General features: G+C 35.2%; 1 protein-coding gene across 3 annotated transcripts in view; it reads left to right on the top strand.

Moving 5' to 3' along the window:
* UBE2Q2 (ubiquitin conjugating enzyme E2 Q2) overlaps positions 1-15,327 on the top strand; it is a 68,277-nt gene extending 52,950 nt beyond the window's left edge. For all 3 annotated transcript variants that reach the window (XM_082387039.1, XM_082387040.1, XM_082387038.1), the window contains 4 exons: positions 7,273-7,321; positions 7,775-7,870; positions 12,910-12,976; positions 14,880-15,327. In XM_082387039.1, the coding sequence (XP_082243165.1) occupies positions 7,273-7,321; positions 7,775-7,870; positions 12,910-12,976; positions 14,880-14,911 (244 nt within the window). In that variant the 3' untranslated portion in view covers positions 14,912-15,327. The remainder of the gene's footprint in view (positions 1-7,272; positions 7,322-7,774; positions 7,871-12,909; positions 12,977-14,879) is intronic.

Below are 15,327 nucleotides of genomic sequence, written 5' to 3'. Positions count from 1 at the left end.
TAAAGAGAATGTTTTAGAAAGATAAATATGGTGACAGTAGAAGAGACTACAGGACAAATTTATATTCACAAAACCTGGAAGAATGCGAGCCTTGTTAGCTAGAGCTGAGGCCACTGTCTTAGGATGAAGTGATGACAACCTAAATCGGTACAGTAGTAATGGGAATGGAAAGATGAATGAAAGGTGAGTGCTAATTTGAGGCAGAATCAAAATGATGTTGAGGCAAAATCAAAATAACAGTCTACTATTAAGTAAAGAGGAAGAATTACTGGCTGACACGGGAAGAACTAAAGAAGAACTAAGATGTGTGAAGCCTGATAGAACAGAGCTTGCAATCTTAGAATAAGCCTAAAGCTTGAACAGTGTGACTCTGGATAGATTATTAAGTAATTTTTGTTCCAGATATTTTATATCCCACATCTCCTAGCTACTCCCTTATTTGTTTCTTGTCATAGTCAAAAAAATTTTTTAAACATAACAGCTTTATTGTGATACAATTTACATATGATAAAACTTACCTTTTAAAGTATATAATTTAGTGGTTTAGTATACTCAGAGTTGTGCAACGTTTACCACTTAATTTCCATCACCTTCCAAATGAAACTCTGTACCCATTAGCAGTCACTTCTCATTCCTCCCTCCTACACCCCACCCACCAGCAACCACAAATCTCCTTTCTGTCTCTCTGGATTTGCCTGTTCTGGACATTTCATTTAAATGGAACCAAACAAATTACAGCCTTTCGTGACTGGCTTCTTTCACTTAACAAAATTTGTGGGCTTCCCTGGTGGCGCAGTGGTTGAGAGTCTGCCTGCCAATGCAGGGGACATGAGTTCAAGCCCTGGTCCAGGAAGATCCCACATGCTGTGGAGCAACTAAGCCCGTGTGCCGTAACTACTGAGACTGCGTGCCACAACTACTGAAGCCCACGTGCCTAGAGCCCATGCTCCGCAACAAGAGAAGCCACCGCAGTGAGAAGCCCCGCGCACCGCACGAAGCGTAGCCCCTGCTCGCTGCGACTAGAGAAAACCTGCGTGCAGCAACGAAGACCCAGTGCAGCCAAAAATAAATAAATAAAATAAATTTATATTAAAAAAAATTTGTCAAGGTCCATCCACATTGCAGCATATATCAGTACTTCATTCCATTTTATTTATGCATGGACATTTGTTTTTTCCACCTTTGGGCTATCATGAATAATGCTGTGAATATTCATGTACACGTTCTGTGTGCACATGTTCATTTCTCTTTCGCATATACCTATGTGAGGAGGCACTAGGTCCTTTGGTAACTAACATTTTGATGAAGTACCAGACTGTTTTCCAAAGTGGCTGCACCGTTTACATTCCCACAAGCAATGTGTATATAACCACACTCTTCACTTCCTGTTCACTTTTCAGCCCCATGTAGTCTGGCATTGGCTGTTAGTGTTCCTCCCAAACTGGTATAGGCGATAGGGACTTTGGTATTGGTAAATACAGAAGTCCCTTTTCAGGCTCTGTCATATCTGATTATCAGATTTCTCAGCAACATTGAAACATTTTCCCCTTGGCTTCTGATTGCCTCTTCTCAGTCTCTTTTGCTGGAAACTCCTTGTTTACTTAACTTCTACCTATTGGAGTTCTTCAGAATTTAGTACTGGGTCCTTTTTTCTTTTCCCTTCATTCCTTTGCCTTTTCTTAAAAATTAAAATTTTAATTGAGTTAATTGTGTATTTGCACACAGTTGTAAGAAATAATAGAGATACCTTGTACCCTTTGCCTAGTTTCCCCAGTGGTAACATTTTTGCAAAGCTGTAGTATAATATTACGAGGAGGCAGTGATACAGTATGAGACATTGATACAGAGATAGTGATACGATAAGTAGAGATTATTCAGTTTTTCCCAGTTTTACTTATAACTCATGTGTGTGTATGTGTGTATTAAGTTCTATATTGAGTAGGTTTGTGTATCCACCACCACAGTCAAGGTACTGAACAGTTCCAACACCATGAGGAGCCTTCCTGAGGCCCCTTTAAACCACCATTTTCCTCTAATGCTCCCTCTTCCCTTAATTCCTGGCAACCACTAATCTGTCCTGCATTCTTAGTATTTTGTCATTTCAAAAAAAATTTACATAAATGGAAGCATACATTTTTGGATTGCAACCTTTAGGGATTAGCTTTTTTTTTTAACTCATAATTCCTTGGAGAGTCATCTAAGTGCCTGACTACTTTGTTCCTTTTTATTGCTGAGTAGTAGTCCATGGTGCACCATGTACCACAGTCTGGTTAACCAGTAACCTGCTTTAGGACTTCTAGACTGATTTCAGTGTTTGGGTATTACAAATAAAGCTGCTATGAATAGTTGTGTACAGGTGTTTTTTTGTGAATGTATTGTCCTTTCTCTGGGATACAAGTCCAGGAGTGCAATTGCTGGATCATATGGTCATTGCGTATAGAGTTTTTAAAGAAACTACGAAACTGTTTTCCAGAGTGGCTTTACCATTTTACATTCCTACCAAGAATGTGTGAGTGACACACTTTCTCCACATCCTTGCCAGCATTTGGTGATGTCACTTGTTTTTATTATAGGCATTCTGTTAGGTGTGTAGTGATGTCTCATTGTGGTTTTAAGTTGCTTTCCCTAATATTCCCCAGTGTTGAATATCTTCATGTACTTATCTGACAGCTTTATATACTCTTCCAAGAGATATTTGTTCATGTCTTTTGCCAATTTTCTAATTGGATTGTATTTCGTTGAATTTTGAAAGTTTTAAAAATATATTCTACATAATAGTCCTTTGCTGGATATGTGGTTTTTTAATTTCTTCTAGTATATAGCTTCATTTCATCTTCTTAACAGAATCTTTTGTAGAACAAAATATTTTAGCTTTGATGAAGTCAAATTTATAGATGTTTCTCCTTTTATAGATTATGCTTTTGGTGTCAAATCTAAGAACTCTTTGCCTAGTCCTAGATCCCAAAGATTTTCTCCTACCTTTTTTCCCTCAAGGTTTTACAGTTTATAGATAAGTCTGTGAATCATTCTGAATTAATTTTTGCATAAGGTATGAGGTGTAGGTCATAGATTTTTGCCTAATGTCCAGTTGCTCTAGCATGATTTGTCGAAAAATCTCCCATGGCTTTTGAAATATTTCTATGTGCCAGTGACTCCCAGGTACGTATCTCACATCCCTATGTCTTTTCTGCTTCCAATGTTCTTCTGCCTTCTTGACACCTCTACTTGAATGTCTCTTATACAGGCACCTCAGACTATTCAGGACAAAAACTTGAACCCATCTTCTTTTCAGTTTCCCTTCCCCAGTCTTGCTTATCTTAATTAATGAACCTAGGAGTCATTCTTTACATCACCTTTTCCTCATTTTCCTTTGATTCTCCCTTTTAAAGAGTTCTCAGATCCAATTACTTGTCTCCATTTTTGTTGCTACCACCATCAGTTCCCACTTGCATCACTTCAGAGGATTCCTGATCGACTCCTGCTTCTGTTCCCTCATTCATAAAGCTTCTCTAGAGTGAGCTTTTACAAATTTGTTCTGATTATGTTGCTCCCCTGCTTAAGCTCTTCCCATGTCTTCCCACTGCTCCTACAGGTTGATGTCCTTACCATATTCTACACGCCCTCTGTGATCTTGCCCTTGCTTCCCTCTTCAGTCATCTTGTTACCACACTTTCCCTCTCTGAACTAATGCCCCACTAGTTGTCTTTCAGCCCCTAGTACCGAGCAGACTCTTTCCTCATGACTTCCATATACATTTCCTCTGCCTGGAATGTTATTCCCACCCACACTTCAATTCCTGCAGGTCTCAGCCTGTGTGTCACTCTTAGATATGCTGTTCCTGACCACCAAATTTAAAATAAGCCTCCTGGTTTTTCCTTCTCACAGAACTCTGGGTCTCCATCCCCCACTTTATTGTTTATTTGTTTAACATCTGTAATCTTTACTGGATTGTAAACATCATGAAGGCAGGGTCATGTCAGTTTTCTTCATTGTATGCTCTGTGTCTGGTTCAGTGCTTTAGCATACATACTATATATGCAGTAGATATTTTTGAATGAATGAATGAGATAGGAAAATATAGTAAGTTAGCAAGATGTAGGCAGTTTAGGGTAATATACAATTCCCAGTCCACTGATATTTTTATGAGCTATTTTATTGAGCCATCGAAACTTGACCATCTTTCTTGCTTAGTCCAGGGTGTAGTGTAGTGAGAATCCGAAGGATTATTTGATGATAATACAATACATTGTGAGAGAGCTGTTTGTAGGCAACTGAAGATGCTTTATTGGTTGATATAATAAGAAGTATTCTTTGTGTCCCAGTCATCCACAAAGAAAATACTTCTACTTCTAGATGACCATGGGTTGTTTCTGTCTGTATTGAGAGAACATTATCTTAAGAATCTGGTTTTAAATGTCAGCATTTTCTTTATCCCTCTCTTAGGGCTCTATTCTTAGAATCCATGGCCCCTTTCCTTACCTCGAAAGGGGAGGATTATGATTGTTTTATGTGGGCTGATAAGCCTGCCTTTTTTTTTTTAATGTCATTATCAAGAATTTGACTATAATATAAAAATTTTATTTCTCATCTCAGTTTTTTGGATCATGTTGTATGATTTAAGAATCATGTTGTATGATTAATGTTACTTGTTGTCCCTTTAAGTACTGATTAATGGTATCTGTTGTCCCCTCAAAGCAATTAAGTGATCATCATAGACTGTGGGTGGGGAGGTTAGCTGGCAAACATTCTTGCAGGAACCTCCTAGTAAAACAAAAATTCTATAAATTGAATGCCTGAAGAGGCTGAGCTTAGGATAGTGTTTGCTATACAACTTTGGCAACTGAAAATTTTTTTAAGTTGAAAATATTAACTATGCCCATGTGTATGGCTTTTATCTTTAGATGACTCTTAGATTATTTTTTTTTTCTAATGTTCTTGCATTGTCTCAATATTCAGCAGGAACTCTTTGTTTGGAGGCAAAGCGCAATAAGCGTTTGGAACACATATTGATAAAATGATACAGTACAGAAGTAGAGTTGATGAAATGATACAGTACAAAAGTAGAATTGGCTACTTCTTTTAGGTGTAAATGCTGCTGACAGTATATATTAAGGAAAAGTTTAGTAAGTGTATATTAAGGAAAAGTTTAATATGCATTAATATATACTTAGCTCACTTTTTGTATAGGTACTAGAACTACTTCTGTCTTGTGTTAGACATCCAACAAACATTTTTGTAGCTATTATGTGCTTGTAGAAAATGTACTTTCTTTTGATCTACAAGTATGAAAACTTCCCTTCTTCCCTCCTGACAAGACTCTCCACCCCAAAATGAAGAGTGGGGTGCTAAAAGGGAAGGTGGTGGTTAGATAATTGGTAACTCAGTGTTGTCTACACATCTCCTTTTGCTAAAATGTTTCTCTTTAGCATTTCTGAAGTGTAAGGACCAATGAGTGTAATGAGTGTTAACTCATTAACAGATTACTAGACTTTGAGCAGTTTTGGAGGGGCCAAAATCCCAATGAGAACTTGGATCTTGTAATTCTGTTAAATCAGCAAGTGCTTATTTAAAGCTGACTATGTACAAGATGCACTTTGAGCCCAGTGGGAGATTCAAAGAATTGGAGACAGATTTCTGAGTTTCAGGAACATAAGAGAATATACAAAGTTTAAAATCCCATGATTCTCCTCCCTAATTTAATTTTTTGGAGTGTTTTTCTTTCCTTCGTATTAGACTTTTACTTTGAAAGTTCCCAGAAGTTGGGACAAGCAAGTAAGAGAGACAGTTGCCTAAATTCTTCAGGATGGGGGTAGTTACTGACTACTTTATGTTAGTGAATAACTTCACTGTAACTGTTTTTACTAATGGTCTACAGTAGACGTTTTTAGATTGCTTACTTCTCTGTAATTTGGTTTAGTCAACACAAGGATGCATTTGGTTAGCCAGAATGCAAAATTTGCTGGCTAGAATAGTCTTGGAAAGTTTTATGGGGCAGGGGGGAATATGGCATTTGGAAGAGTAGGCAGCAGTGGGAATCTCAGGCAAGGAAGGGAAAGGCATGGGCAAAGTCCCAGAGGACAAAAAAAATTTGTGGTAGACTCACTTTTCACCTAGACCTGATCAGTGGTCTTACCTTATGTATTTTCAATATTACCACAGTTTTTCTTCTGTAATTACCATACCTTTGATTTTAAGCATGATATTTAATGTTTTTTTTTAAAGATTCGAGCTCTTTTTTTAAAAATAAATTTAGTTTTTAATTTTTATTTATTTATTTTTGGCTGCATTGGGTCTTCTTTGCTGCGCGCGGGCTTTCTCTAGTTGTGGCGAGCGGGGGCTACTCTTTGTTGCGGTGCGCAGGCTTCTCATTGCAGTAGCTTCTCTTGTTGCGGAGCACGGGGTTTAAGCACACGGGCTTCAGTAGTTGTGGCACATGGGCTCAGTAGTTGTGGCTCGCAGGCTCCAGAGCACAGACTCAGTAGTTGTGGCGCATGGGCTTAGTTACTCCGTGGCATGTGGGATCTTCCCAGACCTAGGGCTCGAACCCGTGTCCCCTGCATTGGCAGGCGGATTCTTAACCACAGCGCCACCAGGGAAATCCTAATGTGTTTTAAAGTTTAACATTAAAGGACGAATTACTTTGTTTGAGAAAGTATTACAAGGCTGAAGAATCTTGATCTAAATAATGATTTCCTAAGGGAGATCTGGGAAATCCCCAGTAATTGTTGGTTCAGAGAACAGTCCTCAGGACTGGGAAGAGAAATAAGGGAGTCCCAGAGAGGGGCTCCATGGTCAGAACCATTTGATCTTCAAAACAGAATGAAAAAAAATTTTAACTATAAATATAAATGCAGATGTTCATTATTATAGATAGGGTAAAGTCACTCCTGTCAGAGGAAGAACTCTTGGCTGTGTAACATGATGGTGGAGAAATCTTTGGATGAGTAGAACAGTTGAAGGCCATATAAGGAAATTTTTCTCCTGCCCCCATTCTCTGGAATATTTAGGGCCAAGTTCTTAGTTTCTGATACCTTAAAAGTCTTCTGTTATTAAGAACCATTATTTAAAAAAAAAAAGAAGACATTTAGATGATGACATCAGAATTTTAGAATTACCCGTAGTCCTGTAACTCTAACAACTATTTTCATTTTTGCATGTTATCTTCTAATCTTTACTTGTATGCATACTTTCTTAGTAATGGTACTTTAAAAATTGATGAAGAAGGAATACCAAGATCTAGAGAATTTTGTATGATTCCTTTTTCTTTTTAAGGTACGTGTTGGGTGGTGGAGCATTATGCATGGAACTACTCACAAAACAGGTGACTCTTTTCTTATGGTGCTCGTGTTTTTCAACCATAGAGTGTTTTAACTATGTAAATTAGATTCTAAGTGGACAAAGCTCCTTGTAATAGTACCTACTTTAACATAATTTTTGTTTTTTGCTAATAGCACCTACTTTTAATAATGAAAGCTTTTTAAACTAGTAAAATGACGTTGTACTTGCTGCTTAATCTATGCTAGGATGGGCAATAAGAGGGATGTATATTTAAAGTTGTAATTTGCTCATTTTTAGCACTTCGAATGTTGGTTTGCTTTGCTTCTTTTTTTGTAAGATTTTGGAAATGGTCCAACTTTACTTTTACTCCTTGACCACAAACTTCTTAACATTAATTTGCTATTATTGAGTCATTATATGCCATTTTCTTAAGCTTTCCTAACTGGGAATCAGGAATATCATTGTGTTTTAAAAAAGTGTTTTCTTCTTTCTGTAGGGCTGGAGCAGTGCCTATTCAATAGAATCGGTCATCATGCAAATCAATGCCACCTTAGTCAAAGGCAAAGCCAGAGTGCAATTTGGCGCAAATAAGGTACTTTTATTAAGAATGTCACATAAACTATAAGATATATTTCCTGTTATCTTCTGAGGCTTCTTTCTGTTCTCTTAGTCTTTGTTATTTCTACTATAGTTAAATATGTCTATAATTTAAAATTTATTATTGGTTTATATATACTAATAAGTAAAAAATTATATGTAGTTGTAAGTTTCCAAAAATTGAGATTATGTTGTAATAGTTAATTCCCAGTGAGCATATGCGTGCTAGGCTGTAATCTAAACTTTTTATTTGTATTAACTTTCAGTCCTCTTAATAACCTAAAAGTAGGTACTGTTATTGTCCTCATTTTATAGATGAGGAAACTGAAGTACACAGAAGTTAGGTACCTCGTCTAAGGTCACAGGTGACAGAGTGAGGATTGGAACCAGACTTTCTGGCCGTTAGTCTCTGCTCTTAACCACTGAGTTCTTTTCTTTATTCACTTACTGTATCAGAAATATCTTTTCATGTCTAATTGTAGTTATCTATAAACACTTAAGTGGACACTTAAGGATGTACTCTGAAGTTAGTATGTTTTGGAAAAATATGTGATGGAAATCATCCTGACCTGACATTTAAAAAAATCTGGATGTTCCTAAATTTCCTTGTAAATTTTGTATTAAATGCTTATCCAAATAGTACTAAATCTAAATAGGTATTTATAACTGTATTGCACATCAAATCATGAGCCCACTAGAATCTTAACTCACAGGGGAAGCAAAAAATTGAAAAGGCTGTTTTACAGAATTATATACTTGGGATAATATTATAAAATAACTTACTTTTAGCTTTTTAAACAGCTATTTCTTTGCATTAGAACAAAGTGCCATTTTGTATAAAATCTAGAAGTTAATTGAAAAGTAGTGAATTGCTTATAACTACGTTTAACTAGTGTTTCTTAACAGTGTATATATTTTAGGTATTTTAAATGTGGCAATAGAATGATGTATTAGAACATCAAAACTTTGTTTTTCTAAATGACAATTTATGCTCACTATACAATTTCTAAAGTAGAAACAAATACAAACTAAAAAAGTCATCTGTAATTTGAGTGTCTAGAAATACTATTAGCATTTTGGTGTACTTCCAGTCTTTTAAATTTTCTTCCTGGCATTTATTTGTATGTAGAACTTGATGTTAAATTTCATCATTTTTTTTTTTTTAATTAGCGTGTTTTTCTCATTAAGAGAAAATATAAAAGGCTTAGAATAGTGATTTTTTTGAGTAATTGAAAGAACATTTTTACCAATAACTCATGCTGTAAACTTACCTCTCTGGGCGTCTGTATCTTTACCTGAAATACAATTGATCTGGATATTTTAAGTTTCTTCCAGTTTTAACATTCTGTAATAACAATATGCTATCTTTGTTCAGTGCTGTAATTCCCTTGGAATCAATCAATTTCAATATAATTGGCTTCAACCTTTACATTTTCATAATTGTAGTTTTGTTAGCAAGTAAATATAACCATTTTATATAGAGTGCCAAGTTAGGCAGCTAAATATGTTTGCATATTAGAGTATGTCTTAGAAGGTGAATTTTTTTAATTGTTAAGGTGAAACCTCACCCTTCTATTTTTTTTTTCTTATTAAGAAATATATGTCAGTTAAGAATGTAGAAACTTGGCATGATGTAATATGGGTTTTACCTTCCAGCCTTCTATACTCAGCAGGGAATACTCTGAGTGTTAACTTTAAAAAGACAACTATCAAAAAAGTAAGGTGCTAAATGGAGTTAAAAATACGCTACCATTTGTGTAAGAGGGATAGACAAGGACATATTATAGATGTGCTTTTATAAGCAGAGAATATCTCTGGAAGGATATTCAAGAAAATGCTGATAATGATTATTTCTGACAAGGGAGTGTTGAAATATTGAGGGGGCAGGTTAGAATTGGGAGGAAGACTTTACTGTAGATCATTTGTGCTATTTGAATTTCTTTTTGCCATACAACTATTCAGAAATATTTAAAATATAAAAAAATACTATCAGCTATTGGTTCAAAATAAATGAGTTTGTACCCTAAAAAAATCTTACTAAAATGAGATAAATATACGTAAGTACTGAAAAACAGAAAAAGTTGCCCATCCACACACATGAAATTTGGAGATAGGGTCAGATTGATAGAGCTGAGGATCTGCAGCTATGCCTGGGACAGAAGGATCTTGGCAAAGCTGGTTTTCTTATTCATTTAACATGGAATAGAATATAGGCTGTAACATTAACTCTAGGCTATAGTAGTGAGAAAGCCTTCTAAAGTAGAGGTCTGATCATATGACTTTTAGCAGGAATTGGGGGTTTAGATAGGCAAGACAGTGCCTTCTAAGAAGCTTCTGTTCACTGTTTGGAGGGTAATGGTAGTTGAGCTAAATAGTGAAGTCCTAGAGCACACAGCCCTAACTAGCTATTTCTATAATCAGGAGAGGCATCTGTCTTCTCTACAACCCATAGACCTCCAGTTATTTACCTATAGGATCCCCTAGTCAGTGATCACATTCAGATGAGAGAACTGATTTTTTTTTTTTTTTCCTGGGGGAAGTTGTTACCTATACTAAGCACTCCAGTCTTCTATTATAAATGAGCGAGATGGGGGAGCCGAATCTGGGAACCTTGAATAATCCCGAGATTCTCCAAGGAGACTAAAGTGGTCTCATGTTAGTTGTATCCACAGTTCTCATCAGCAGCAGGCACAATCTTTAGAGGAAAGCATTTCTAATTTAAGCCTGTAAGATTCTCAAAGATTAAGATCAAGCAAATATGAATTCAGTGAAAGATGACAAGCACATAAGTAGACAACCTAACATACATGAGAACTGGCAGAAACAATGAATAAGAGTTACATATTCCCAAAGACTTGAGGTTTTGGAATTAGCAGATACTAGAATTGTGAGAAAATGAATAATTATATGTAAAATCTAGTGTAAAGAAAAAAGAATCATAAAATTGAGCAAACGATAAGACCAGGAATGATGAGACAGATCTGAAAAAGAATGAAATAGAATTTATAGAAATTGAAAATGTTGAAATGAGAAACAATAGATTAGACATCAGAAGAGAGAATTAATTGATTAGAAGAAATAACTCAGAATGTTGCACAGAGAGACCGGGGGATAGACATTACAGCAGAAGTTAAGAGGTAGAGATCAGAATGAGGTCTAAAACATGTCTTATTCGAATCCCAGGAGGAGATAATAAAATTACATTAAAGAGAGAAATAGAAACCAGAAAGTGAAGTTGTAGAAGCAGGTCCAAATAAATAAGTCATAACAAATATAAATGGACTAAAGTTACCAGTTAGACAGTTCAAATTAAGAAGTCGTCTTTATTTATTTATTTTTATTAAAAAAATTTTTTTTGAAGTATAGTTGATTTACAATGTTGTGTTAATTTCTTTTGTGTTAATTTTTTTCTGTACAGCAAAATGATTCATTTATGCATATGTAAATATATTCTTTTTCATATTCTTTTCCATTATGGTTTGTCACAAGAAGTATATTTAAAATGTGAGGATACAAAGAGATTGAAAAAAAAATTTTTTTTAAAGAAGAATGATAAAGATAGGCCAGTATAGGCATACCTTGGAGCTATTATGGGTTCAGTGCCAGACTACTACTTCAATAAAGCCAGTATCACAATAAAGCAAGTCACATGAACTTTTTGGTTTCCCAGTGCATACAAAATTTACACTATACTGCACTCTATTAAGTGTGCAATAGCCTTATGTCTAAAAAACAATGTGCATGCCATAATTAAAAAAAACTTTACTGCTAAAAAATGCTAACCATCATCTGAGTCTTCAGTGAGTTGTAGTAGTAACACCAAAGATCACTGATCCCAGATCACTGTAACAGATACAGCAATGAAAAAGTTTGTGTCACATTTTGGTAATTCACAATATTTCAGACACACAAAATGAGCCAGTGCTGCTGGGAAAAATGGAGCCTATAGACCTGCTCAACGCAGGGTTGCCAGAAACTTCAAATTGTAAAAAAGGCAATATCTGCTAGGTGCAGTAAAGTGAAGTGCAATAAAATGAGGTTTGCCTGTATACACTAACAAAAAGGTGATGTAGCTGCAGTATCAAACAATGTGATTTTGGAACAGAAAGCATTAGCGACTGCTTAATGATGAAAGTCTCATTTAACCAGGAGGATATAATTTTTTACTTTGTCATGCTACCTATCGTTTGTTGAGAGGAAAAAGCAGGGGACAGTGACTGACAGCAATAGGCTGTACATTAATTTTCTTGTATAACCTTAAGGATATACAAGGATACTAGCAGTAGTTAATTTGGGTAGAAGAAGGAAGGTGGATAAGGGGAGGAACTGGGTGGTTTCAGGACAGGTAGGAAGGAGAGTTGTTACTTAGAATATGTTTATACATTTATTCTTATGCTGTGTGAATTTATTAAAAAATTCTATGACATAATATAATAGGTGTGTACCACTATGGAGAATGCTTATGATGTATTAATTGGAAGTTAAGATGTAGGCCAGTTGTACTCATGGGGATAAAATTAATGCTAAACTTGGCCCCTTAAAAGAGGTTCTAATCTAGAGGTTAACAAAAGAAGACTCCTTTAGTAATGACTTGATGTCACTTGGACATTCTTTAGATTTTTAACTCAAAATGTCATTCATATGTGTAGTCCTTAAAGCCTAATGTTTCCTTACCTGAAGGTAATATTTTATAGTTCTTTTTTTTTTTTGATGGAAGTTATGAGGAAGAGTTTTTCTACTTACATCCAAATAGCATCCTTTAACTTTATTCATAAAACCTTGTACTTGTGCAATGGTAGGAGGACTTATAAAAATGAAGTGTGAATTTTGTAGATCTTTCCTAGAGAACAGTTTCGGTTTTGTTGTCCCTCTAAAATGGTAGAGAATAATGAAATGGAGAAATTTATTTTTGAAATGGAAATATAACTTAGTTTCCTGTGTTCTTTTAAGTACAGTGGTGATGCATCCATAAATTATTTGTAATGATTTTCATCTACTTATAGTTTTGATATAACATGTATAATTCTCTTTCAGAATCAATATAATCTAGCAAGAGCCCAACAATCCTATAATTCCATTGTACAGATACATGAGAAAAATGGTATGTTTAGTTAAATAAGTATTTATTGCCATTTATGAAATTTTACATAATGTACTGTTGATATTTATCATGTTTTATTCTTCTGTTTTTGCTTTAATTTCTTACAAAGTACAGTTACTACAGTGAAAAACTTTAACCTGAGGATACACACACTGTGTTTCATTCAAAATCTTTGTATCCTAAATACTTGGCCTGGGAACCTCTGAGTCACAGTCAAGATTTTTGAGTAGATTAAGGGATGGATCACTTTACTCACTTGAAATGTATGGTATTGGGATAGGAATTGAGTTAAAGGCAACTCTAAAGGTGGAGTTCTTGCTGTTAATACTGAGTAAATGCAGTCAGCATCATGAACCAGTTTCTGAAACATCTTCAGACTACTTAATGCTTTTTGACAATTGTACACATTTATTTATTCAAGTAAGAAAGTACTAATTTCAGTTTATACTTAAGAGTATTTGAGTTGTAAATTTAAAAAAAATATTAAAATATCTTTCAAAACTTTATTGGCCTTTTAAAATTTTGCTTATTTTCACAATGCATGTTTGGAGTTTTTGTCTCTTAATAGTGAGGCAATAAACAAGTAGACTTGGAATCAGAAGACCTATTATCAAGTGGCATTTGTGTCACTCATTAGCTCTGTGGCCCTGAGCAAGTCCCATTACCGCTCAGCCTCCGTTTCCTCATCTCTAAAATTGGCATGATGTCTGTCTTGCCGAACATGAGGAAAAAGCAAGTAGTGTGTACGCACAGCATTTTATAACCAAGTGCTGATATTCATGGTAGCTGGGGTAGTGAAACTGATGCTTTTTTGTGCAGAGTAAGTAAATTGATAGGAAGTAGTTTTCTTCAAGAGTATTTACAGTAAAGTGTTCTTTACTTTGCTAGAATGTGGTAGTTTATGACTTAAGATTTGTGTTTTGTGTGTGCTCACTTTTAATGACAGAGCAAACTTGCCACTTTTGCAGTGACTGCTTACTTCTCAAAGAGTAGTATTCAAAACAATTTTCAAGGTTCTGAAGAGGGAAATGATAAAAAACTTGAGGACAAAGCTGAGTTTTCATAATAATAATCATATCTAGCACCATAAATTAACAGACCCGGAGACTCCTGTATGCTACTTCATTAACCATGTGGATGCTTCACTAATCTTGGTATATTCATACTGTTCCAATGGCAATTTCATACCAAGCAATACTTAATCTCATTTGCCTTTTTAGAGAGAGCTTATATTTTTGTTGAGCTTAGAAACATATTTTTTTCTTATGTCTTACTTTTTGTTAAATTAGATGTTGTAGTCAGCATTCAAAAATGTTTATGGAAACTGTATTTGAGAAAGTGTGGGTGTGTGTATAATTAGCTATGGTGAAAGAGCAATAGATTCAGATTCAGGAGATGGCTTCTAGTACCTTCTGCTGCTAAATCTGATCTTGGGCTTAACTCACTTAATCAGTGCACCTGCTGGGATGGCACCCTCACTGGTAAAATGACATCACTGCCTGATGACAGTCCAAGTTCCTCTTATTCTAAAATACCAGAATTTTGTTTGGGGGATAGCTGTTTTCAGTGTGGTTTCCTTTCAAATACTGAACTGAAATGAAATATGAAACCTAGCTTGTTGCCTAATATTTCCACACTGTTCTCTTTTGGTAGAAATGCCATTAATATAGAGATCTCATGTTGAAAACTCAAGTACAGTTTATTCATAGAAAATAACTTTATATTGTGAACATAAATATCAAAATGCTATGTTACCAACCCAAGTGTAAGTTTAATTTTTACAGTAGGTTTACAGAGAAAAATTATGGGTAGAGAAAGTATCTAACCTTAGTAAAATGCCATTTCTCCTAGTTGGTTTAAGAATTAAAATATTTTAACTGTTTTTTTCCCCATTCTTTTTCAGGCTGGTACACCCCTCCAAAGGAAGATGGCTAAATGTGTTGACTTTTATATGTTTGGACCAATGTTGCTTTAAAGAAAATCTTTCCAACATGCAGACACAAGCTTTGAGTGCCCCTATAACAGCAGTACCGAAGATGTTAGCTAATAGATATTTTAGTGGATAATCTGTCAACTGATCCAATATAAGTTACAGCCTTTCCATTTTTCTCATTTTAGGTATCTTGGACTGAGCAGTGGGGCCTTTACTATATTTTTCCTGATAAATACACATACTGGCCACTCCTTATCATCTCTTTCTTTGAAAGGTGAAATGTGTTAAGCAGACAAGTCAGCATCAGGTTACTGAAGTTGCAACTTGAGGGCAACTTTCCCATTTTGAGCTCATGTGTTATGAGGATTTGCAATATATTGTTACATTTAAAGCCAATAAAAGTTTAATTGATGTTTAA

The sequence above is a fragment of the Balaenoptera borealis genome, assembly GCF_965194805.1.
Source record: "Balaenoptera borealis genome assembly, chromosome: 3".
NCBI lineage: Eukaryota > Metazoa > Chordata > Mammalia > Artiodactyla > Balaenopteridae > Balaenoptera > Balaenoptera borealis.
Note: the sequence above shows the minus strand (reverse complement) of the source record. Positions and strands in the feature narration are given on the sequence as shown.